Below are 25891 nucleotides of genomic sequence, written 5' to 3'. Positions count from 1 at the left end.
CGCTGATCGATAGACACGGACTTGTTTGCGATAATGGGATTAAATGCGTTGAGAACCGGTCTGCAAGCCCCGCGGGGTAAATTATTTGAGGATTTGCCGTTTGTTTGTTCCCCGATTCTCCGAGCAGACCTATATACGTACCTATGTACCTACCGACTTGAATTATTTCGACGACCTGGTTTCAATCTCGAGCCGGATTTTTATCGGAAACTTGTCGATTAAAGTTTGTCCTGCCCGCGCGGAAATGACGCTCCGTCTAGGCGGAGCCGAGAGGCGGAAAGGGATCTGATCCGACATTCCGGCGAACCCTCGAGAATCGGTCACTGGGTTTATAAAGCGTTATCTCCGGTTCATTCGTCGCGACTCGGCCTGCCTTGCCCCTCCTTCGGGAGTTTACACGCATCCCTGGTTGGCCGGGGGCTCGATTTGCTTCCTGAATATTGCGCAATTCGAGTCGCCGGCAGCTCACCTCGAAGCCCTGCAAAAGACGAACCGACGCGAATTATCGCGTTGACCGAGAGGCGTCGAGTTCTTCGTTGGAAATTATCCTAGGAAACGGTGAATTTCCACCCCGCCCGCCAACTTGAAAGACGCTCTCAAGGTTTCTCTTACTTCCGTCCTTCTGAGGCGACTATTTTTTCGATAGTTGGTATTAATTTCGCCAACAGATCGAACTGACTGATGTCGGGATTGTTAGAAGCTCTCCAAGTCAAGAATCATAATTATTAAAATATTCCGAATTTCACGAATGACCGTAGGTATAATAAACGTCACACTCGTCCTACGAATGGTCGTAAATTCCCGTCTGCAGGAATTATAAAAAACGAAGCACAGACGAGCGAATGTTGGGCAAACAAATTTCCTAGAGCTGGTTTTCACGGGGCGGTGTGCAGACGGACAAATCTAGCCGGAGGGAAAGTGTTTACAGCATGCGCGGAAGGTTTGAAGCGTTGATATACGACCAAGGAGGATATCGATGAGTAATGGGGAATAGCTCGCCTAGCCAAGGCTCGCGTAGAGAAAGGCGAACGCGTAACGTATGAGGCAACAATTTCCGAGTCGGGGGTGGGTTCGGGGCCGAGGAAGCGGCGCGGCTGGAGTAATGCATAGAGATTAATTAATGCATAAGCCCGCAGATTGCAGGTCTGAAGGGGTAGGGAGGGGAAAAAACCCCTTTGCGAGTTTTCTCGAGCTGTCCCGCCGCCGCGGGCGTTCCGAGAACTTTGCTCTTTACGTTACGGAGAAAAAAGCTCGAGGGGTTTGGTTTTTGACGGCCCCGTGACACGGTTACATTACCGTCCGGCTCCCTCGCATATTTACTCTCGGTAACCGCGGGGGCCGTGGATTTACTCTGTCCTCCAGCAAGGGTGAGTTTTGGCCGAATTTCCGATCCGCCCCCGCTTCGTTTATTGTTTCACGACACGCGCCTCGGGCCGCCTCGCATCCCGCTTTTTGAATTGTTAAACGTTACCGGGGAATCGGTACACTCCCTAGGAATTGTCCCGCGCCTTTCCCGAGGGATAGGTTGTCCGGCATATCCGACTTTGCCGACCGATCGATATGGTAACGAACATCGATACACGGGACTCGCAAAGACTTGGAAAGTTCGCGTACGAGTAGCGGAAAAATGTACGGGAGGGGAAAAGGGGACGAAAATTTGAGGCGAGGTGAAACGGGAATGAACGGTGCGGGGAGTGGGGAACTTTCGCGTTGCCTTTACGTCGTATAAATCGATTTGCAATCACGGGGTTTGTACTGCGGATGATCGTAAAAATAACAAGATTTTTATAACGATCGGACACAGAAACTGTAGTTACATAGACACACGCACACGAGGCATAAGCTCGTTACGATGGATTTCTCGTTGATATCGTGACGTCGAGCGATAAACCCTCCGAGCTCGGATTTATTTATCGCTTCGGAAAAGCTCGATTGGTAAGCTAGCGACTTTGCCCATTGTTTGTCTCCTCATCTCATCCTAGTTTTCCCCCATAATATCCCTTTCCTCGTCCTCTTGTACCACACAAACACATATATTTTTATCCAACGTGCCATTTTCGGTAATCCGTTATTAATTCCTCCCTCCGAACTCTGTCAGTTTGGATACATTACGTTTGTCGTTGTTCAGGGTGTTGCAAATTTTTTCCGTACCGACCCCCGAATCAACTTCAAATAAGCGATAAAAATCTGAAAAAATTAGCCGATTGCTTTTGAATTATTTGAAGTTTCTTTGAACGGCGGGGCGGAAAAAATTCGTCAACACCCTAAACAAGGACCACCCTAATATATCCATAGATATATTTATATCGATTCGTACTCCACGCTGTATCAAACGCGGTGAAAACAGATTCGAATCCGAAGGTGTCAATATAGAATGCGAGGCGGGTTCGTCGAAGCCGGGGGTGTTTGTTCAAGGGTAAATGTTGACCGGTGTGAATTCGCGGGATTGAAATTTTGAAAGGGAGAGCCTGGGGCGAGTTTGATAGCCTGCAGCCCCTGCGAGTTCCGGGGCGCACGTTTTCGTATAAATTTTCACCCCGCGTCCGCCCGCGCGGCTAAGGTGACAGGGGGTAAAATTCTGACCGGCTACCTGCAGCCCCGAGAAAATTCCCTGCCTACATCTATTTATTTCTACCTTTCCTTACTTCGCTTTTTCCCCCTTTTTTTTATGGATATCAGACGCTGAATATTCCGAGTCAGGATACCCACACGGATGGATAGTCGCACGTATAGCTGTCCACAAATTTTGTGTAGCTACCCCACCCACGCGTCTCCATGCACGTATACGATATTTATATGTATTACAGATGATCCTGCTCCCATTATTGATTTTTATTCAACCCAACGGCAGAAATGAATTTCCGGAGGGTTAGTAGCTGCCAAGTACGTTCCACCGTCGACTTAGATGGAATGGATACCGCGGGCTACTCGATCCGCGATGGAAATCTAATCTGCCCGCAAATTTACCATTTTTTTTCCGGCAGTCCGATTCTCCTGAAATTATCGCCGCGTTGGGAAATTCCGCGTTACCCAATTAATTTGCTTATACTTACGCATTAATTTATTTTATGCATATTCAAGAAATCTGGCAAAGGACCAAGGTGCCGGGGAGTCACACGTGGGATTAACCCGGGTTCAATTTACCCGCGGAACGGGAAAGGGAGTGACGGCAGAGAGAGAGAGAGAGAGAGAGAGAGAGGAGCAGACGAGAGAATTACGGAATAATAAAGTAATTTGTAGTCACGGTTAAAATTTATATGCAACCCGTCGGTGCGTCGGTGGAGCGGCGTCGTTTAACCAGAATTGAGAAATGCCTCGGTATCACCAAAGTCTTATTAAACGGGTATGCGGAGGGTTGCCATAAGCCGTGCACGCCCGTCGGGCGGATCATTTTTCCCTGAGAATATCGACAGCCTGCCAAACTCGATTAGTCTATTAGTCACACTCCGCGGTACCGAGTAAGAGGAGGAGGTTACCGGGGGTGGTAAATCAGTACTATGGTACGAGGGTTGCAAAAAGAAAGAGAAAAGAAACGAAACAAATCGCGGTACCAAATGACTTTCACCGAGCTAATCGTGGCTTATACTTATATAATATTTCTGTTAAAAGTGATCCAATCGGCGCCGGTTCGCGTGGTGAAACATAATTCGGGGGTTGTAAGAAATAAAAGCGTTTATTTTACACGGTGACGGTCGAGAGATCGAAGTGGCCTGCTGCACGGCAGCTAAGTGCTTCTAAACGCGGGTAACAACATCGGTAACACGAGAGGCAACCACGCCGCCTTCACGGGGGTGGAAATTGGGACGGATGAAGATCAAGGCACGTCGTCGTCGTCGTCGTCGTCGTCGTTGGCGAAGTCGAGGCGGCCAGGGCGTGTTACGCACGCGCACCCCTCTCCTCCTCTCCTCCTTCTCTCTCTCTCTCTCTCTCTCCTCTCCTCTCCTTCCCTCTCCGCCCGTCTCAGGGTGGGTTCGCGCAGCGTTAGCCCCCGAACTCGCGAAGGGTGGCTGCTCGCGCTAGTGGTGGTGACGACGGTGGTGGTGGTCGCGGAGCTGGCAGAACTCCCTCGGTCAATTTTCATCCAGTATGGCGCTACGCGCCTCGTCACGACCGGCGCTGCGGCATGTTGCCATAATACCGCGGCATCGTCGCAAACGGTACCTCCTGGGCCACTTCGAAATCGGCACCTAATAGAAGGGTGCAAGCCAGCGTAACGGGTCGAATTACACCCATGTGTACACCAGTGCGTCTATTTCTTCTCACTTTTGAACCCGCAACGCGAATCGAATAGTTCCAACCGCGTCCGGATTAAACGCCGTGAGTTTAATGACCGCGTCATGGAGACGCGGGGCCGCCGGAGGACAGTTTCAGGCATAATCCACCAGCTGCGGACGGTTTTCAAGAACCCGGGATTAGGGCCGCTGGAGTCACCTGCCCAGATTCGCGGCTCGTTAACCGCGCGGAATTTATAATGGCACATCAGTAAGTCACTCGCTTACTCAGCGGCTGTGATCGTATTCCATGAACATGGTCTCTGCGCTTCGTCGACACAGCTGATGGTGCATACGGGGTGAAGAAGCCGCGGGACAGTACGCGAAGCAGTTTCAGCGAGGCTCGAAGAATACGAGGAAAAATGGCCTGTCCGTTCTCTCGGCGACACGTGCCGGCGACCGGTTGCGGCGATCAGGAGGAACGGCGACCCGGGGATCACAATCATCGAACAAGACCGACGAGACAATCGTCCGTGCAAATCACGTCCTTCGTCGGCGACGATGTCGACGACCAAGAAAACACGCAGACCCTGAACCTGAAGCACCTAAGAGCGGCGGTCCTCGTTCTTACCAATCCCTCGGTAGTATACATGCCTTGCACTTGAAATTCACCCACGATTTTCCCGCACTCCTTTAGCCAGTTTCAGCCCCATTGTCAGAGCCGCTTCTCGTTCCGCTAGGCGGTTCCGTTCGTTCTAGGGTCTCCAGCCGAGCCGCTTAAGCCGGACTTTCTCTGCCTCTCGAGAGGTCCTCGTCCTTTATTCGCCTGACCTCACCTGACAAAAGGACCCTCGCCTCGCTGATCGAGCACCTTGTTTTTCCGTCGAAGGCGCGTGATTCTCGGTTAACTGATTCAATTACCCCCACAATTCCGCCGCGATCCTCGTGTCCGCTGGTTTTCTTCCCGGTTCCTCCCCACCGACAATCCGGTTATCGGAATGGGTAAGTCCCGGGGAAGATTCGCCGCGATTCTTTCGCCGCGCAGTCACGATCCGATAACTTTCCGTTATCCTTTCCGCCGGGCGAAGTCACCTCCCACGCGTAATGAGACGCGTCGAAGAAACCGGAGGCCATCGAGGCGTTCGCCAGATGGATGACATTGCCGGCTGCAGCCGGTGGATTTTCGGATCCGGGACGCTAACATGACTGCGAACTGACAGTCTTTCAGATTATGCATCTCGACGCGGCGAGGAGCTTTTCCCAGACTGAGGGTGAATGATGAACATCGCGAGACGTGTGCGTGGCCCTCGCCTGTCGGTAGATTTGCGCGCTAACAGGGAACTCGCGTCGACTCGCTCGATCCTCGTAAATCAAATCAATCTAACCCGAACGGCAGCCGTATGTAAAACTTGCCGGATCCATCATCGCGGACCGGCCGAAATTCCCCCGCCTGCCGGGGTGAAAGGAAAGTAGATACTCGGGGCTGTAAGTCGCTACCCAAGAATTTATAACTCGAATTTACGTCGAAAAAGATTATTCCAATACGTTGAATTATTTGGAGCAAAGCTTCTGACTTTTCAAATATTTCCATACACGTTAAGATCGAAAGCTTCGAAATCTCTGGCGAACCAACAAAATGCAGATCGAGTCATGTGACAGCTTATTTTCTGAAAAGAAGAACTTTTCAGACTCGTAACAAATGACTGACGAACGCCAAGTTCCATCTGCACATTTATCCATCGTAATTGACGCGCTGATTGAATAGAATTGTAAAACTTGAAATTTTTCAATACAAAGATTTCGGTCACGGCGAAAATTGAAGTCGGTATAATTTTTCAAGGAATTACGCAAGAATTTTAGGGCGAAGGAAACGTTGCGCAAATCCGGCTGAAACCGCGGCCTGTATACTAAATAAACAATATATTCCAAAGGGCAAAATATACCGTAAGATTGTAATTTCCAAGGCAAAGAATTATTATCGAAAAACGGATATACATCATCCCCCGGAGTGTTTTGAGACCGAGAACGCGGGTACTTCGGGTATAAAACGGTTCTTAGGGGGAGGAAATTGTTGCGAAGAAATCAGGAGAAAACTTAGTAAATACACGAGCCAAGTTATATAAGTGCTGATATATTATATATGTATATATATATATACGTATCTATATATGTATACATATCGTCGAAGAGGAAAAAGCTGAAATCGGAGTTGAGAACTTTTCGAAGCTCCGTGAAACTCGAATTAATAGTCATATCGAGTATTCCATAAAATGCAGAAGAGAGCAAAGAGGATGATGAATGAAAGGAGAAGAGAGAATTAAAAAAGGCAAAGTCATTCTGCTCTACGGCGCTAATATTTCTCATTACATTCGTTTCATCTTCTTTTTTATTTTTCCTTCTTGAAATTCCTTCATCACCCCTTGGGTTATACGAGAAGCGTCTGCAAGAACTCGGATTCACGGTGATTGGGGTTGAAAAGTTTTGCTGCACCCCTTTCGCCCCGCGGTGCTTGACGTTTCTTTCTCTTCCCCTTTTCACCTCCGCCTTTTCTCTCCGAATCTTAATCAATGATCCCCCGACTCTCGCCGCGGCGTAACACCTCCGCTTATACGCGACGTTTTCAATTTCGCCCCAATGACTCGCATATTCTCTTCCCTTTTCAGAACGAGGCTATCGCGACGGCTCTTGGCACGGTGGTGAGAAAGGAAAAGCTGCCGCAATCGACGTCGACCGCCTTGTAAGTACAATAATCGTCGATAAATATAATTAATAATTATCAACCCGCGTCCGAATCTTAACGGCTCGCACAAGTGGCGAAGGGTCGGACGAGGCAGCGATTCGATAAAAGGGATGAAACGCGGACGTCATGCGGGTGGGGGGGAGGCCAGGAGACCGGGAATCCTCGTCCTCGTCTCGCCTCGTTTGAGCCCAACGCTCGTCCGTACGATACTGAAGGACAAGTTTCCGGGCAATAAATTCGAAGAAGATCGTATTTTCGTATTTTGCTTGGGGCGGGATGAAAATCTTACCGCGGTAAGAACCGTGACGCGTCGCGTTTCCTCGGGCTTTACCGCGCGGCCGTACCGCAGCGGAAACGGCGCGCGCGTTTCTTTTCTCGCCCCAAATCCGACCCCCGACTTCTGTCTTCGCAGGGCGACAAAGGAGGATGAGGAAGGGGCGACGACGCCGACACTTGGCTCCCGAAAACGTGATCCTAATAGACGATAACCCCCGAGCTTTCTTCTCGGTAGCGACAAACGTTCGAACCTGCCTTGAAAGCGCGGCCCGGCTGCTCAGTTTATAATCGAATTAGCCGCCCTCTTTTCCGTATCTCTCTAATGGATACACCCTCCGTTCGACGCCTGGCTTGTATACCTGTGTTGCTGCGATACTTTCACGAGCCTTTCTCTTTTTTTCAGGAACAAATTACTCGACAACCCCGATACCGATGTTAACTACAGCCTTCTTCAGGACATCTACGAAACCCTGAATTGCAGTTGCGGTGAGACGATCGTTAACTTTTGTATTATTCTTGACGCAACTCCTCGAGTCAAGCAAATTCGATTTCTTTCGTTCAATGAAAATACATTACATCTGCCTGGTCGAATCGTTGTTGGTTAAAGTGGAACAGACCTGCGGTTCCGTGGAATATAATTCAATGTAGTAGATACCTACTTTGGAAAGTTGGAAAGATTGAAGCTGGTCGTAAGAAGTTCAAGTTCCTCTGTAGGTATTCGGTAAAAAACTCTAGAATCATGAATTCCTCGCTGCCCTCATCTCGGTATAATCAGTTCGTCGTTAGAGCTTCTGAATAATTCACTGTATATGCCTAAAAGTCGATACCATTTGGCTACGAGGCTGTAAAAAATGCAGTGGCACTAATTGACTGGTAACTCATCAAGGGTTAGCCAACCCCCTTGAATTCCCCTAACAACCCTCAGAGCCCCCTCAAAGCGAGGGTTAAAATTCTTCGGTATAGAAATTTTTCATCGATCGAATCGTCGATGGTAATTATATTATCCCGGCTATCCGGCCTACATATATATATCTATTTTCTAATTCGCTACATTTTTCTTTCGACATCCCCTCAATTAGCGCGCGACTTGCGTTTCAACGCGTCGAACGATCTCGAAGGATAAGAAAAAAAGCTCTCCGTTGACATTGAAAGCCGAAGAAGGAGCCGGAGGATGGAGAGAGCCACTTTTAAATTTCGCCCGGTTTAAATAGTTCCATTCCGATCCATTTCTCAGCGTAATTCCGTGCCTCCCCTTCTCCCGTCGGCCGTATCCTCCCTCCCTCCCTTCCTTCCGCCTCTCCTCGCGCAGTTAAACTTGAATTATTTTCATCGCGTCCCTCGCGCATTAATAATTTCGTTATGCAAAAGTACAAAGTAAAGAAGACTCGGGGGAAAGAAGACGAAGAGGCCCCAGTATTTCTCCTCTTTTCGTTATCGCGCGATCCCTTCGACCGAGTGAGAATTATGAGAATTATAAATAAAACAAAAAGTAATAACAAAACATAACGAAGAAAATATGTTCCCCTCTTATCTCGCTGTCGTTCGTTTTGTTTGTTTCTGTTCTTTTTCTCTCTCTCTCTCTCTCTCTCTTTACAGAGTCGGTTATTTTCTCGCTTCATCGACGTACATTGTGCCATTTTCAATTTTCGCGCGCGCACTCTGCACGGGCTATACACTGCAATTATAACGGGACAGGGACGCGGACAACTTGTACCTTAACGAGGTAAATTATGACCGAAAGCGCGAGCAAACAATTTTACGGGAGTCGGGGTTTACTGCTCTAGCCGTATAAACCGAAACAATAATGATCCTGACGAGTGACGATCAAAGGGAGCGGCGAGCCGGCGGAACGTAACGAATTTACTATTATGGCAATATATAATGGCATCGGGGTGTCAACAGCCAAGAGCTGTATCGGGCGTATTATGCGTATTATCACGGGTTGTTACCGTCTCGCCGAGAGTGCGGGATGCGGTCGTATATGGCTTGTAAACTTGTCGACGAGGGATAAAAACCGGCGTTTTTTCTTCCTCGTTCCGCCACGCTGCGAGGTAAACTTCACCTCGAAATAAATTGACGAATCGAAGTAATTGCTTCCTGCAGTCGGAGGCCTTTTCGGTTCGAGAAGTTTGTTTCGGAGCGCGAAATTTCCCGCTCATTGCGCTCCAGGATTCCCTCCCGGTTTGACAGGGGGCAACTTTTTAGACAGGAGATTGTCGAATTGGACTATTTGCCGAGTCAGTTTACATCTCAGGTTATGGGTTTAACAAGAAACCGCGGCGTCTAGACTCGGCGGCGTTTCGAGGCGTCCCGCTGTTTTCATTTTCATTTTCATTTTCATTTTCATTTTCGCTCAACTCGAGGAAGCTTTTCGGCCCCCTCGCATCGAGCTTCGGGTAGGAGAAGGGCTTTTGTTTAACGGTTATAGTGCGGCCCAAGTGGGTTGATTATCGTCTTGTTTCAGAGACGGATAGGCATGATGGGCCCGAAAAGGAAGTTCGAAACTTCCACGGACAGTTATAGGCGGCTGGCGTCGGCATCCTTCCAGCGACCCCGGGCTAAATTCAAAGTAAAGATGAAAGCGCGACGCGGTGAGTTTACGGACGTGGATGCCTACTGCCAAACTACCCCGCGCCTCTTTTCCGCCCCATTCAAAGCAAACTCGATGGGTACATAAACTTCATTTGCAGACGAGTAATCGCGCGATTTCACGAACCGTGGATTAATTTCATTTTGTTATTTCTCCTTCTCGGCGTGCCGAGAATTTGCCGAGTTAAACAAAAATTCGATCTAATTTTACAACCCGTGTCCGTAAAATCCGAATCACTTTTTATTCATCCACTTCTGCAGTTCTTTATTATTTCGACTGTATTGTAAACTTTCGCGGTAAAAGTTTTATACGCGAGTCTCTTTCACCCTGATTGACGGTTTCGTTCTCCGATTAATAAGGAAAATTTTTTCAGCTCGTTTATTCTGTTCTGAGCATAACCGAAAATCGCAGATAATACACGTGGAAAAATGATCGAATTGCTATTTTCGTAGAAGACGCTTAGGGCGAAAGGAAGAATAAGGAGAAAAAAAGATGATGCGAAAACACTCAGCGAAAATAAAAGGAACTCCGGTGCCATGTTTTCCTTCCAACTCCAACTCCTCATTTTGCTCCACCGTCTTCGCGACGACGCAAGAATAATTAATCAGAATACCGGTACGAATTAACTTTGACAAATGGAGAAAATGCAGACCCTCGGGTCACGTCGTAATTATTTTTGGAAAAAGGTAAAAACAAAAAATCAATTACAGAAACTACACCGAAGAAATTGGAATCAGTGACCCAAACCAAAGTTCAAGCTTTGCCGTTGTTACACTAATTGTTTCACTCGTTGACAGTTCTGGCTATAAGGGAACGGCTGAGTATTACTACCTCGATCACCGGGGTATCCCGATAATGAATAACGATGAAAATTCGAGGTTGCACGGAAATATGTGTAAAAACGTAGAGCGGGCAATTCGCACCGATACGGCAAATATCCTCTGTCAGAGACAGATACGCTTGTATTCGTCGTTCTAAAGAGCCGAGCTGTTTCTCGAATCCTAAATTCGGCCCGAGGAGGGAATAACAAAACGTGCCCGACTACCAAGCAGAGCTCGAAGCGGTGAAATCCACGTTTGATGGTCGCGAAACGAGCGTCGCGTCGGATTTTAACGCTCTAGGCGGATGCAGCGCGGGGCGTTTGAAGAAAGTTAGATTGTAAAAGTTAAGTCGTCGTCGCAGATTGCGAGCCGCGTCTTACTGCGAGGGTCGATAAGAATTCGGCTTGCGTACGGCTCCCGTGCAAGGAGTGATTCGCGCCGCGTACGTCCGATTTTTGAAAATTGACGGGGGAGCGGAACCGAGAGATGTATCGGCAATCGAGATAACACGCGAGACGAGCAGACAAACGGAAAGAGAGGAATAAATGCCGCCGCCTACACCCCCGATAAATATTTAACGGTAGCTTTTCCATTTGCGGATTCAGCCCCTCGACGCTCCGATACCTCCGGTATATAATTCTCTTCCAGCTTCTGTCACGAGCGGTTCGAACCGAGTGCCTTGCACGCCTCCTCCGACAAACAATCCGGCCACTTTTTACACGACGATCCAACGAACCTCCCGAGCTAATCGTCGAGCAGCTTGGCTTTTACACCCCAGCCAACCCTCGTGTGTGCTCAGCAAACAAATCAACCTGGTACTTGCTACACAATTACACGCAGATTCAAAGCCTGCCCGCCGCGTGCATGGATGAGAATTTATCCGACACTTTCGTGCTCGAGAATTCCTCTCTCTGCCCGCTTTTTCTTTTCATCTATGTATTTACGTACGCGTGTATAAGGTAGATAGTCGAGTGTCAGTCGCATGCACAATTCATACACTGTGTAACAAAGTCTTATATTTCACTACGACTTATAAAAGTGGAGAGGCGGGTTCAGGATTTTCACCGGCCGTTATAGTAGCGGGAAATCCGCGACACGGATATGGAAAAGCTGGAGCTTATATTCGTTTCGACGAGAGTAGAGCTCTTTTTACTTTCCCAACTCTCTCTCTCTCTCTCTCTCACTCTCTCGCTTGTTCGTTTTCATCGTCGCGATAAATATCGCAATTATACCGTATACCGTTTTTTCTTTTTCCACTTTATTTATTCATTTATTTATTACCTTTTTTTTATCGCCCTGCACCCGCTGATTTATCGCTCATGGCTTTCGTGTTATACCCACGTTCCCCGCGCGTATAATAATATCGGTGAAATGGAGCAATTTCATTCTTCTTTCCTCGCCTGATATATTACACGCGTGAGTACATACGTACACCCATAACACGCGTGTACGCCAACTGATTTACGATCTTTGGCCCGTCGCGTCGGGTCGCTTGTATATTTTACATCACCTGCCTAGCTGCGCTCGTGCATCCGCCAACTCTCCGGAAATACACCTTGTGTAACTTTTACGAATTAATAGCTCGAGCTGAGTCAAGCTGTAAAACCTGTCAACTACGCCGAAGGAACGTTTACGACAAACAACGACGTTACGGTTTATATACGCTGGATGGCGATTCATTCTTCGCGAACTTGACAGAGCGGATGAATAATTTGACCCCTCGATCGATCACCGGGAGCAATTGGAAGTACAAGAAAAAAGAAGACATTTTCCTTCGAATCTTAGGCCTGAAATTATTTCCGACGTAAGCGATGAGTTGCTGGGGAAAATAATATACACGGTTCGGTCCTATCAGGGTAAAGATTTTTCAAAAATAAAGCTAACACGAATAATCCTGCGTAATATCGTTTCTTTTTTTTTTCAATTTTGGAGAAACTTTCTTTTCCAGTCCACATTTGCTGTCGCATTTTCGTTTACCTGCTCAAATCTTCGATTCTCTAGGCGATTATACACGCCGAATAGATAATCGGCGAGCGTAGAAGCGATCGGGAAGAATTTTACTGCGCTTCCATCCGTCGCCCCGTCCCATCCATTTTCCATACCGACTGCGAACGACGTTATTCAGTGATTCGTTTAGGATCGGAAGCCTCGCTAGTCGCCGGCAGCACCGTTTCTGCGATGCAAAATAGCCCGTACGGTCCGTAAGCCCGGGCTGCAAGGTAAATGGAAGGCATACGGATGCTCGTAACCCAGGAGGCGTCTTATACCCCGCAGGTACGCGTCACCCCGCGGGGGAAAAGCGTCTCTCGTGAAAGCCGAGGGGTGGAAAAGGACTTTTCGTCCCGGGGCTCGAGGGGCGGACGTAAACTGGGAAAGCGGTTGAAGGAGGAAAATAAACGACAGGTGGATCGGACTTTTATACGAACAAACAAGAGCTCCTGTAGCGTCGCTTTGTTTGGCGTATACTTTGCGCCGCGTCATTCTCGAAATAAATGCCCGAGGATTGTCGGGCTCCTTCTTATACATTTCCCGCATTTCTCTTACATCCTTATGCGATATTCCATTCGTTTTACACGTTTTACTTATCGCGCTTCCGACGTGTGCGCGGTCGGAAACGCGTGAAACGAAAAAACGAAGAAGGAATTGGGAGAGCGCGATGCTCATAAAAGGAAAACAGGATGCCGCAAAAGCTGCCAGTCTGTGCGGGAGGAGGGAATGAGATGAAACCTTTTTCGGTCCGGAATGAGGGACGGGGGACGTTTCTCGCGATGAGAACCGCGAAACCCGCCGGGACAAAAGTGTTCCTATATCCATAACCCGCCCAGCCGCCGACCTGGACGTTTTTGCGCTGCACGGCTCGACGGCCACGTGCTATCGAATTTCATCAATCTTTCCTTACCTCGCGCGCGTCGAGCCTGATAGAGGTGGAGAAAATAAAAGCGAAGAAAAAGGGAGCAGAAATTGAGAGAGCGGGACAGAGAGAGAGAGGGGGAGAGAGAGAGAGCGATGAAAATGATGCGGGGCAAGAGAAAAACGGGATTTTACGGTCCGATCTCGCGAAACTTATAGTTCATAATTCGCACATACTTGGAAATATCATCGTTTATATCGAGGTAAAACTTGCGGATCGGTCGATCATTCGCTTGCGTCTTTCTCGTTCGACTCGAGATCGTTTCTGCGATCTGTGACATTGATTGTTTTACGTTTGTGAAAGGTGTCTGAAATCCAGCGTCAAAAAGCTGCTGGGTAGAGCTTGGAAGTCGTGCAGCTTTGAAGTTGTGTATTTTTCACGGGTACAAGTAGCCGGAGATCGAAGTGAAAATACCTCGTTCAATTTGACTCAGGGTGAGGGTGTAAACATTTGAAACTGAAGAGGAAAAAGTTGGAGACGTTTGAGATGAATTCGATTGTCAAATTTCAAAGTTTCAAAGTTTCAAAGTTGCCAAGTTTGGAAGTTCGCCTTCAGACCCTGCAGCGACTGATCGTGTTTCGCGTACCTCCACGTACGCCACGTGTCGCGATGACGAGTTTCGTTGTCGAGGCGATGATCGTTAGCGGGGGTTGAAGGGGTGGAAAACTCGTCGGGGAACAAACGGAGCAGAAATTAATTGCAGTAGGCGTGAGGTTGGCGGTTACCGCGTTCGCGTGCCGAATGATTAATGGAGCTGGAACCGGCGGCTGTTTAAAAACCGACAAGACGGCCAGGGAGGGTGGCGATGGCGAGGGGGACGGTGAGAAGCGGAAAAAGAAAAACTGGGTTTCCAGGTGCACTCAATTTGCGAGGAGATGAAATTTTCCGACAGACTTGATATCGCGGCGCGAGCTTTCTCCAGACGAAAGCTGTCCGACCTTCGCTCCGCTCCGCATACGGATGCGGAAACGCCGCCCTGCTTGCACCCTCGCAAACACTCATCAGCCTCGAGCTGAAATTGCACCGTGCCTCCTTGATTCCCAGCTTTTTATCCCCCACCCCTCCGGAGCCTCGCACACAAGGGGTTCGTACCTAACTCAGTTTCCGAGTGTCACGGATCGTTTAGTTCGCTCCCCGTGCCCGTTTAATCTCTCTGTATACACGGCTCCCGTCCCCCAGGATTTCTGAGTACCTTAATATACCCGGGGATAAACATCGTTTTGGTAACGATCCCTGAAACATTGCCAGTTACTCCGGAAGAAGGAGGCGCGATAAAGGGCTCAAAGTTTCGCCAGGAGTACAGATTCACGCTAATTTGGAGCAACGCTTTGTTGTTGGATCAAGTCGCGTCACGTGACTGTGTTTACGGGGACTCCTCGTTCGGTATCTTAGCATTTCCGAAACCCGCGATTTTTCTTGACGATTTGTTTTGCGCAAAAGCCGAATGAACAGGCGTATTCGACTGCGATTCATGGAGATGAATCGGCCCCTGCAGCCGCTCGATATTTCACTCTTGAATGCATCCCCTGGGAAGATTTCAGGTGTCGATTTTTCAAACAACCTTATTCAAAGCGGAATCCTTCGGGACGGGGTTGAAGTTCCAAATTTGAAAAGTTCCGAAAGCGCCTTATTCCGGATTATTTGGCGGCGAAACTTGAAGTAAAGAAATCAAATATTAGAGAAATGACAAAATTTCGAACGGTCGGAAACTCGACGGCTCAATGTTTCGAAAATTCAAGTTATGATGAAGAAAAATTCCAAGTAGTTTGCTCAACGAATGGGTGTAAAAAATGAAAAAAAAACCGAAAATCAGAATGACCAGGATTCCGAACGTAAGAATATCGAAAACAAAGAAAAATAAAAGTGGTGAAATTTCGCTGTTTCAGATTTTTAAATTTTCTCATTTTCGCACATTCCGAACTTTCCACGTCGGCTTCCGGACCATCCGAAACTTTGATGTTTCTTCAAAATTTGATTTCCCTGATTCAAGTTTCGCCAGCAAAAAATTCTGAATTCGGCGCTTGTGAAACTTTTAAAATTCGGAATTTCATTACCCCGCCCCAATCCTTCCCTCAAACTCGCGAATCTCAAGGCGATACGATACTCCTTTTACCGTAGAAACGCGTGATTTCAGACACGGATGTAAATACCTTCCTGGACGAATTGGGCCAGGAATTAATAGCGACGGCGTGCGTCGGAATCCTGGAGCGAGCCTTTCGGTGCCTGGGTGATGATTTGTCCACCTTTCTAACGACCCTCGACGGGGTGAACGACGTCGTTCAGCATCAGTCGGGCTCGGAAAACGAGGCCGAGTTCGTCTGCACGGATAACCGAGGAGCCCTCGAGCTGCACTTCACCACCGAACACCCGCCGGTTGCTTACCTTTTGGTCGGCAGCCTGAAGGGTATCGCGAGGCAGTTCTACAACGACAAAGCCGACGTCCGCGTTCTACCCGACGCTTACAATTCCAAATTCTTCAGGTAAGCATACGCGATATGCACACACGCGCATGCGCGTGTACGTAAAAACACTGCGGCGATACGAGACTGCAGAAAATTTCCGCATGCACGTGTTATTATAATTACAACCCTCGAGTTGTGGGAAGAGCTCGGGTCGAATCCCCGGTTTGCCAAACCCATTTCGACGTGAAATTCAAAGCACGCACCGGGGGCTCGTGCTTCGCTCTTTTCCTTCCGTTGTCAAATTTTTATCACGACGTTTTTTTTTTTTTTTTTTTTGATTTTTTTTTTCTTTTTCTTCTATCCCACTTTCTCTCCCGCTACCCTCTCTCGGGACTGAGCACGGTTATTGACAAGCGAGATAAGGCGATGCCCCGATCTTGATGCCCTCAGATATCGAATAACACCGGAAAGATACGAAAAGACGGCGGGGAACGAGCCGGATGACGAAGAAGAAGAGGAGGAGAATGAGGACGAGGAGGAGGAGGACGATCGAGACGTCGTATCGGGCGGCTTCGAACCTTTGTCAAAGCACGCGTCGGACCTGATGGTCGGCGTGACGAGTTTCTGCAAGGCTTTTCCCTGGCACTTCGTCGTCGACCGACGCCTCGAGCTTGTCCAGCTGGGCGCCGGTTTCATGCGGATATTCGGGCACCTCTTCAACAGGCTCGGAATGGACATATCGACCTACTTCGTCTTCAGCCGTCCGAGGGGCGTGACGATCAGCTTTCACGAGATCCTGAAGCGCGCCAACACGCCGTTCGTTCTGACGCTTCGGAAGCCGCCGGGGGTTGAAAAATTCGCGGCCGAGGTTTGAGAAATTTAATTATAAGAAGAAGAGAGGCCGCGACGAGGACCGACGGAAAGGCCGAAGGGCCGGGATCCGTTTAATTCCGGACGTAGGGTGTACATGCCTATAGAGCGCCGAATTTCGCCGAGGATATTCCCTCCTTAGCGGCCCGTGTCGCCAAACTTTTCCTTGCGAGGCGAAAACTTGGCGCGGAGCTCGGCTTTTAACATTTTCAACTTTCGTTGCCTTGATGGTTCCAATTGTTTCGATACAATAATTGCTTGTAATTAATGACCCACTATGCCTGCTTAATTATCGCGTTAAACTCGCGGTTCACCTTTCAACCCCTTATTCCTCTTACACCCCTTCGGCTGTGGAGCCCGCTTGAGCCTCTAAACCGGCTCTACACCGATGCAAAATTATTCATCAAGGTGAAAACGATCAAAAACGATTACCACCGGGATGGTATAACTTTCTGTTAATATCGTATACCTCGGGAAATTGCCTGCCTCGCTCTATTTGCATCCCGGTTATATCAAACAATTCGAGTTCGGGACTGAGGAAACGAAAACTGAGCGGCAGGGTGGAGAACTGTTTGAATATCTTTGATGCAGGGTATCCAACGAATTTGTTGATTCGTAACGATGAATCTCAAGTCAACGAGTTTCGCAACTCCACGAATGTGCCGAAAATCCGAGATGTTCCGAGAATTTCGTACACCGATCCTTTACAGAGCGTGCAAAAAGCAAAAGAAGGTACACTTGGAGAAAAAAAGTCACTGAATCAACTAAATGTGCGGTCACGGGCAGCGAAGTAAATATTTATTCATCCGAATTCGAGATCTATCGGTTCAACAAAATGTTTAGTTGATTCAACAAAAGTATCTCGTCGAATTAAGTAAGTATACCGTGTTCGTCGCGCTTCGTTGAATCAAACGAATATCACTTGACTCGAATAATCCCTTCCCTTCGAGCAGGTATGCAGAAGGTCGCGCTTCTCATACGAGCGTAAAAATCAAGGAGACTGAAATCGTACCCTTTCCATTGCACGCCCTAATAACTATACCCATAAACCGACCGAATCGAGGAGTTATTTCACTTTGTTAGTTCATTCCGAAGGAACTTCTCGGTCTTGAATCTAGGCTGTGAAACTTTCCTCGCAAAAAGCCTCTAAAAGCTCTCTTCCACGGTCGCGCGGGGCTCGGGGTTGAAAAACTTGGGTCATTCGATAGGCACTCGATAGACCGAGATTAGATCGAGACGATCTCCGAGACTGAAACGAACTTGTTAAGCTTCACTCCCGCGATCAAAGCCGTTCCTATTCCGCTATCCACCGAGGCGTCCGCAGCCGGAAAATACACGAGCAGTGTATACACGGGCGGTTATTACCACTTAGGGTGGGCAAGGCTCTTTCGCTTTCACGGGGGTCGCCGGCGGTCCTCTCGGAGGGGCAGTTTCTGGGGGTGGCTAATCGGATGTTTTCGCAGGGTCTGGAGCTGAAAGGTCAGATGGTGCACTGCCCGGAATCGGATTCCATCCTGTTCGTCAGCTCGCCGTTCCTGAACGGCCTCGAGGGCCTGACTGGCCGCGGCCTCTTCATCTCGGATATTCCGCTCCACGACGCTACCAGGGACGTGATTCTGGTCGGCGAGCAGGCCAGAGCGCAGGTAAGCCCTTTTTTTTTATACCGCGCTCGAAAAGGGCGGGACGAGGAGATTCCTTTATTCCACCCGACGCGTAGAGCAAAGCTTCGTATCGCGGAATTAGAGAGTTTCGGGACTTTAATTCTCCGCCGAAAGCCGAACACGGGGCGGTCATTTTTCGTCAAACTCGCGAGATCAAAATCGAGATATTATTCTTCCCATCGACCCAATTTCACCAGCGGTTAACCCTCCGAAAAAAATCGCGCTAAAATAACGCCTCTTTCGACGTATAACACTCGACGCTCTTTCGCTTCGTCCCTCCTTCGTTAATAATAAAAGCTTTTATGTCTCTCTCTCTCTCTCTGTATTATTTTATTTTTTATTACGCTTCAGTTTTACTTTATTTCATACGTGCTTGTCATTTCCCACTGTATTATCATTCTATTTCCCGTATACCTTCGTACTTCTACTTCATTTGGTTTTACCTCTTTAATTTTCTTTCTTCTTACTGCTTTATTTGTGTTTCTGATTCTTGTCCAACATTTCCATGGGCTTGATAAATCTTATCCATCCATCTATCTAGCTCTCTCTTTCTCTCTCTCTCTACCCCCTATAATACACGTATACACATACCTTTGACATTTAATTTCCCAGTCTTTTGTAGTACCTGTAAGGTTTGCACTGACGCATCGCGCGTGCGAGATAACGCGATAAGCACGTTTTTGAAAAATCGTTATTGTTCTTCCGTACGTGATGCACCGTAAAAATTCGGCCTACAATCGTTTACTATCCTAGCGGATACGTGACCGGGTCGTTTTTATCGCTGGCTGATCACGATTTCGAGTAATCTCTCGCGGGGGAGGAGAAGAAAATCTTCACCGTGCACCGTCGAGTCGAGAGCTTTCATTCTCTCGAACAAAACGAGCGATCATTACGCATGCTTGAAGGATCACGTTTGTTACGGGCAATTTGACGGACGATGTAAGATAGAAGAATCGTCTGTCTCTGACGATCGGCAATCGTTCCCGTTAATTTAGCTCGCTGCTTTGCTGCGAATCTACGATATTAGATGTACTATATCGAGTTTCAAAACGTATATAGAAAATAGTATCCAGCAGCAACAGAGATCGTAAAAGGGTTAATAAACAAGACCGAATTTTCACCCAGTGTCCTCCCGTGTTTCCCCACTCGCAAGTAAGTGTACGTGTGTGTGTGTTTGTGTGTTTGTTTGTTGCATACAGGACGGCCTGAGACGACGCATGGATAAATTGAAAAGTTCCATCGAGGAAGCGAACCGTGCCGTAGACGCCGAGAGGGAGAAGAACGTCAGTCTGCTCCACCTTATCTTCCCGCCAGACATAGCGAAGCGTCTTTGGCTGGGTGAGTTTTCGGGACGTGCATGTATTACACGTACGTAGGTACACACATAGACACTCGCAGCGACGAAGGCGGTTCGAGGGGTGGTGTAAGTAACGCGAAGCTCGTGGTCGCCCGACTTATTGACCGAGAAAAGGGCGAGAGAATCACACTTGTATCTCTTCTTTACGAGAGATGATTCGAGGATGGTGTTTGGGGGGGGGGGGGGGGGGGGCAAAGGGAATAACCGATAACCCCGCGAGCGAGTGGATTCTCGTTTTCCGAATTGAACCAGACGACGACGGGCCGAGCGTTACCCGGAGGCCGTAGTACGCCACCCTGACCGAACAGCGGAAAACCCTCTTACACGTATACGTTACACCGTCGTGGTGTAAGCAGATGTATTAATCGCGAGACCCCGCCCCGTTTTATACATATACTTACCCTCTATACATCAGGGGAGCCGATCGAAGCTAAGACCTACGCCGACGTCACGATGCTATTCAGCGACATCGTCGGCTTCACTGCCATTTGCTCAACCGCCACCCCGATGATGGTCATCAACATGCTTCAGAATATATACGAGAAATTCGACATATACTGCGGCCAGCTGGACGTCTACAAGGTACATTTATACATATGGTTCGGCCTATTGTTAAAGTATCGCAGGCTTGGTATACGTACTTTTCACGCGGCGGTTGAAACGGATTCTATTTTTTCTTTGACCGACGCGAATTAATACGAAACGACGGAACAACGCGAACGTTGTTGTTCTTCCTCGTTAGCCGGCGCGGGGAAATGGGATTTTTTTAGTAAAACGAACGAGGCGAAACGATGCTGTGTCACAGCGTCATGCATATGCATGTCCGTACTCAGACGGGCGCGATACTGTGAAATTAGGATTCTTTGCGCCTGCAGCGACGAAGGGTGGCTGGTTTTTCTACCCGTTCGAAGCATATAGGCGTTCGGTTTACCGTTCGTAGATGGAATTCGGTAAATTTCAGCCTCGAATTCGAAATCGAAGACTCGTAAAATTCCCCGTATAATTTATGTGCTCGCATATTGAAAGCTCAAAGTGTGCGGGAATAACCCATTTATACGTACGTATACTCGCTCCGTAACTCGAGGGATGAGCGCGTTCTTTATAAACGATATTTGGTGAGTTTTTCGCCAAAGTGTAAAAATATTTTCACAGTCACCAAAGAGCGGACTATTCAACGTTTTATCGGGCGCCCCGCGTGTTCCCATTTTTCGGTCCCAACGTTCGGACGAGCCTCTGTTTTCTCTGACAATACCACGGACCGAGGACTGGATCAAGCGTGCCTTAAAGTCTGATGGGGAAAAAAGTCCGCGATTAGAGATACCCTGTACAGAAGCGACTGCCGATATCCCGGGGGTTGAAACGCGCTCGTTTCTAAGGGGTGGATGAAAAATAACTTTGAAAACGAATAAAACTCGATGTTACTGCACGGGCCCTCGGCACTTGAAGAGCGAAGGATGGGATGTAATAAAAGCGTATATATCGTACTAATTCGACAATTGCCTTAATCGGGAAAAAAGTTTCGAGGCGCATAAATTTTTTCACGACTTTTATCATCATTATTGCTGTCGTAGTTATTATTATTATTGCACGCGCGCCGAAGCGAAACCGCACGGCGGCATAAGTACACAGAGGTAGGTAGATTATTCGTCGACAACGGGGGATTCCGTTTCGCGAAGAAATCAATAAATGGCTGCAACGAACGGTTTCGGTGTCGTCGTCGTCGAGGCGAAATGGCCGATCGATCGGTAGTCGAAATGAGCTTTCCGAAGCGGGGCGGGCGGAGTGAATAATAACCCGGTTCTCGGGCATAATACCCATAGCCTGCACCCTGTCGGATGTTTTGTTCGCACCAGGTCGAGACGATCGGTGACGCCTATTGCGTCGCCTGCGGACTCCACAGGAACACGAAAACGCACGCTCAGCAGATCGCCTGGATGGCCTTAAAGATGATCGAGACGTGCTCTCGGCACCTGACGCACGACGGCCGACCAATAAAGGTGAGAGGGAAGAGGTCACGGACTAATTACCGATGCCGCTGCCAACCATTGATCGCTCATCCATTCCATCCATCCCATCCATCCCTTATTCCTGCAGGCCTCGCGCATTCCGCCGTGCCGCCTTATTTATTTATCGTTTTGCGAAGGTGGGTCGAAATCTCCCCTGACGAAGGACGAATTCTGCGGCTCCTCGAAAGCTCGACGAGCAGATCGGTGCAGGGAGCCCTAATCGCGACCGGCATGCCGGTAACTTATGAGGAACGCGTGCCTTCGACCATCGGGATTCCATTCCGCGGTACCTGTACTGAATTTCTAGCTAACTGCTGCCGGGAACACGATTACTCAGAGTTCATCGGAGAGTTGCGGTGTAACGGAGGCCGATTGTATTTCCGAAATTAGCTGGGCCAACACGCCGCGGGGTCAACGATTGTGGGTCGGGTTATTACGCCACGCGAATCGTCAGCCGCACGAAGCTCGCTGCGTCCAGCGATGCCCACTGAGCTAAAAATGATAATCGAGGCCGAATGATGATCGAACGCGACTCGATCGAATCGGTAAAAATTAATCGATTAAATGATGAATCGATTGTTTCCTATTATTTTTAAAACGGTGCGTGTTGAAACAAAATTTCGTATATTTCGGTATGCGGTCTTAAAAACGAAAACGTTTTCTGGCAATTTATAGTTTCATTTAAGAGATTTTTCGATTTCAGGCAAAAATATTCATTCAACTTTCACTTATTATATGAAATAAGTACACGGTAAGTAAGACAATGACGATAATTGATACGGTAAAGGTAAAAAACAAAGACGGATTACGAGGAAAAATAATCGATTATACAGGATTAATCGGAAATCGGTTATTTTTGGTCTTATCGCTGCCAATCGGATCGATTTCTCCCGTATCATGCGGAAGCCTTCTTCACTGTACGCTGTAGCAAAATTCGATTCTGGACTGCGCTCTCCTGCCGACAATACATCGGGTTTATGAAAGTTTCGTGAAGTTGTTTTCTTCCTATTTATTGTCGTCCGTGATATAAGCTCGTGGAAAACGGAGAGAAATATTTTTCGCAAATTCGTAACTCAGGCCTAAGAAAATTGCGAACCAGCAGTTTCGACCTTCGTATATAAAACTATATATATTTTCCGAAAATAACGAAGCCGTGAAAAAATTGATCGAGTATTGATCGATGGGCGAAAAAAGGTTCCGTCGTCGGGTGATCGAGAAAAAGAAGCATCGTCGAACCGGAGAATTGCTCCATAATACCGGAATGATAACGGAACGATAATCGTCTCGTCTGGAGAGCGTTGAGAATAAAACGCTTTCACATATTTTTTCTCATTGTCTGTTGGCAGTCGGCCGTTTATCTCAAAGTGGTTTCGCCTTTATTTCACATCATTTATTATACTTTTACCGCAGTACACGACAAATGTCCAGCTTCCAATATAACACAAATCTTGTCCTTCTCTCATCCTTTCGCGTACCTACGTTACCTATCGTTCGTAGTAAATTCCCGACCAAATGTGTCGCGACGTTATTTCAGATGAGAATCGGCATTCACACGGGGACGGTGCTCGCGGGTGTCGTTGGTAAAAAGATGCCACGCTACTGTCTTTTCGGGCACAACGTCACGCTGGCGAACAAATTCGAGTCAACCAGCGAGCCTCTGAGAATCAACGTCAGTCCGACGACCTATCCGTGAGTGTGTTCGGAGTGAAGATTCAAATTTGAGAAACAAACCGACTTACATGATACGTAAATCGAAACAAGTCTGGATTTCAAGCTTTTTCCACCCTGTAAAATCTCCCCTCCTTTTGCCGCAGATGCCTGACGGAGAGAGCCGGTTTCATCCTGGAACCAAGGACCAAAGACAATCTACCGAAAGAAATACCGGCCAGTTTACCGGGTACGTGTCACTTCTTGAACGGCTATAAACACGGGGATGTCGAGGATGACGCCCCCCTTGACGATCACGTGAACGCGGCCCTGGAAGAGTTGGGCATTTGCAACGGCACGTAGAAATCGACCTGCCCCCGATATTATACATACCTACATGTATACGAGTACACCTACGCAATATTTGTACAGCTATCAAGATCGTACAGTACCAAGGGTTGTTACGCGTATATCTGTACTACATGTATATACATAGGATATGTATGTCATACTATATTATGCAAGGATAATTCTCAACTAATGCACCACGCTAAATTATACTATCATAGACTCACACCGTCGTATGTATGTATACACATTATATACTATTATTAGGTATACCGTGTCGCTAATACAACAATAACAATAACAATAATAATAGTAATAATAATAATAATAATAATAATAATAATAATAATAATAATAATAATAATAATAATAATAATAACAATAAAAATAATAATAATTCATAACGACAACGTTACGGTGTTATGTAATGATAAATATCCAGCGATTGAGTTGACATTGGAAAATAATTAATGACGGATGAACAATGATACCGCAAGTAATATATACAGTAACGATAATTTGGACAAAGCATAGAAAAAAAATTAAAAAATCAAAGCAAGAATATTACGTGTAAGCGTAGGCAATAAATCAGCGTAAGTTTCCCTTATGGAAAAACTGTAAGGCCAGATTATAATTGACCTGAAGAAATATTGCAAATATGTTATATTATATGCCGATACTATTTATACGCAGAGTTTTACGGTAAATGGATATTGTATAATGTATAAATGATATTATTATGAATAAAATGTGCAAACACTGATCGCTGTCTCAACCTATGCGCAGTACGTTATTTTTCAGCACTTTTCGCGTGACAGTCGTTTTAGGTATACAATTGTAGACTAATAAGACTTCTCGATGGCATTATGCGGGGAAAATTATATACAGCGACCTTTTTTATCGACCGAAAAGCTAGGCGCGTTTCACTTTGCCATCGCATGAAAGTTTCGCATTCGTTTCGTTCACGCTGTCGGTGCACGAGCAACAATCGAATTTCAACGGTTCAACAGAACGAACAAACTAAACTTAGCATATACTTTTTTCGAGGCGAAGTCAAGGGTGAAGATTTAAGAGGAGTTTCATTTTACGTTGCAAACTGCGCAGCATTCCAGCTTATCAATTATCCATTATACATTATTGTATACGATATTGTCGCTTTTTTTTCTACACATCAAATCTAAGCCGCATAAAATTTTTTATTTGAATTCTAATGATACCAAACAATATCGATGGAGCAAAAATAACGATAGTTCCATCATTAGAGCGAATAAAAAGATTCTCATGAAAATATATTTCAGACGAAATCTAATGTCACGTGCTGTGCGTACAGTACATTCCAGATTCAAAGAATGCGTTGTTTCAAGGGAATTCACATAACTTTCAAACTTTCGGACATTTTTAATTGTCATTTCACAGGGTTTTAGCTACACCGATTTCCATGCGAGGATTTAAGATTTTACGCGAGCTTTCAAGTTTTTACCCACGGCTTAAGCTGCTGAACTTTATATCGACGCACGGCAAGTAAAACGGAGTCTGCCTCCCCAACGTCCGGATAGAAAGTACACTTAAACAACGACACACGTTAACTGCCGCTGATAAATTACGTTCGCGTCAAGTGTGGCCGGAAAAATTTCTCCCAAGTTGAAAGACAGTGTTCAAAAATAAAGATCGCGTACTCTGAGCGCTATTTATCGGTTCCGATCACCTCGTAGGAATAATATTTATCGGTTTATCAACATCGGATATCAGAGATTCGGTTCGTTACCGACGTTCACTAACGAAACCGGCTCTCCCGTTATCCACATACCTCTGCCAGATCAGAAATTGTTGAATCAACGTCTGATAAAAATTTCACTGTAAAAAAAAAACCTCGCGTACCTTAGTAAACACAAATTTGTTGAAGCACTCGTTCGACGTACGACTCAAAAATCAATCAGTCTCAATTCTCCAGCGATATTTCCAAACGATTCTCTTTTCGATCAACGTAAAAACTAAAATGTTTCAATTTGTATGTAAACTTGAGATGAAGAATAAATGAAAATATTTTGCAA

At 47.0% G+C, this 25891-nt stretch overlaps 2 protein-coding genes across 4 annotated transcripts in view; one reads left to right on the top strand and one right to left on the bottom strand.

Moving 5' to 3' along the window:
- LOC107217059 (soluble guanylate cyclase gcy-33) overlaps positions 1 to 25891 on the bottom strand; it is an 86332-nt gene that overhangs the window by 42156 nt on the left and 18285 nt on the right. The gene's annotated exons all lie outside the window — the stretch shown is intronic.
- On the top strand, positions 4007 to 24603 carry LOC107217061 (head-specific guanylate cyclase). Of its 3 annotated transcripts, XM_015654425.2 has the most exons (11): positions 4010 to 4852; positions 6875 to 6948; positions 7631 to 7713; positions 15684 to 16029; positions 16402 to 16819; positions 18285 to 18464; positions 19682 to 19820; positions 20255 to 20421; positions 21693 to 21836; positions 23380 to 23534; positions 23660 to 24603. In XM_015654425.2, the coding sequence occupies exons 1-11, from the start codon at positions 4634 to 4636 to the stop codon at positions 23853 to 23855; spliced, it is 2121 nt and encodes a 706-aa protein (XP_015509911.1). In that variant the 5' UTR covers positions 4010 to 4633; the 3' UTR covers positions 23856 to 24603. The 3 variants fall into 3 exon arrangements, with proteins under 3 accessions (XP_046599986.1, XP_046599985.1, XP_015509911.1); XM_046744030.1 differs by lacking the exon at positions 23660 to 24603 and having other exon boundaries at positions 4007 to 4852; positions 23343 to 23455; XM_046744029.1 differs by lacking the exon at positions 21693 to 21836 and having other exon boundaries at positions 4009 to 4852.

Source organism: Neodiprion lecontei, chromosome 6 (assembly GCF_021901455.1).
Source record: "Neodiprion lecontei isolate iyNeoLeco1 chromosome 6, iyNeoLeco1.1, whole genome shotgun sequence".
In the NCBI taxonomy this organism is placed as follows: domain Eukaryota; kingdom Metazoa; phylum Arthropoda; class Insecta; order Hymenoptera; family Diprionidae; genus Neodiprion; species Neodiprion lecontei.
The sequence above is the reverse complement of the archived record's forward strand: the minus strand, read 5'-3'. Positions and strand labels throughout refer to the sequence as shown.

What these genes read in the sequence shown, in the direction of transcription:
- LOC107217061 (XM_015654425.2), top strand. Translation starts at nt 4,634, where the DNA reads ATGGCCTGTCCGTTCTCTCGGCGACACGTGCCGGCGACCGGTTGCGGC. An exon ending in TTGAAAAATTCGCGGCCGAG is followed by an intron (nt 16,820 to 18,284) that starts GTTTGAGAAATT and finishes ATGTTTTCGCAG; the next exon opens with GGTCTGGAGCTGAAAGGTCA. An exon ending in AGCGAAGCGTCTTTGGCTGG is followed by an intron (nt 19,821 to 20,254) that starts GTGAGTTTTCGG and finishes TCTATACATCAG; the next exon opens with GGGAGCCGATCGAAGCTAAG.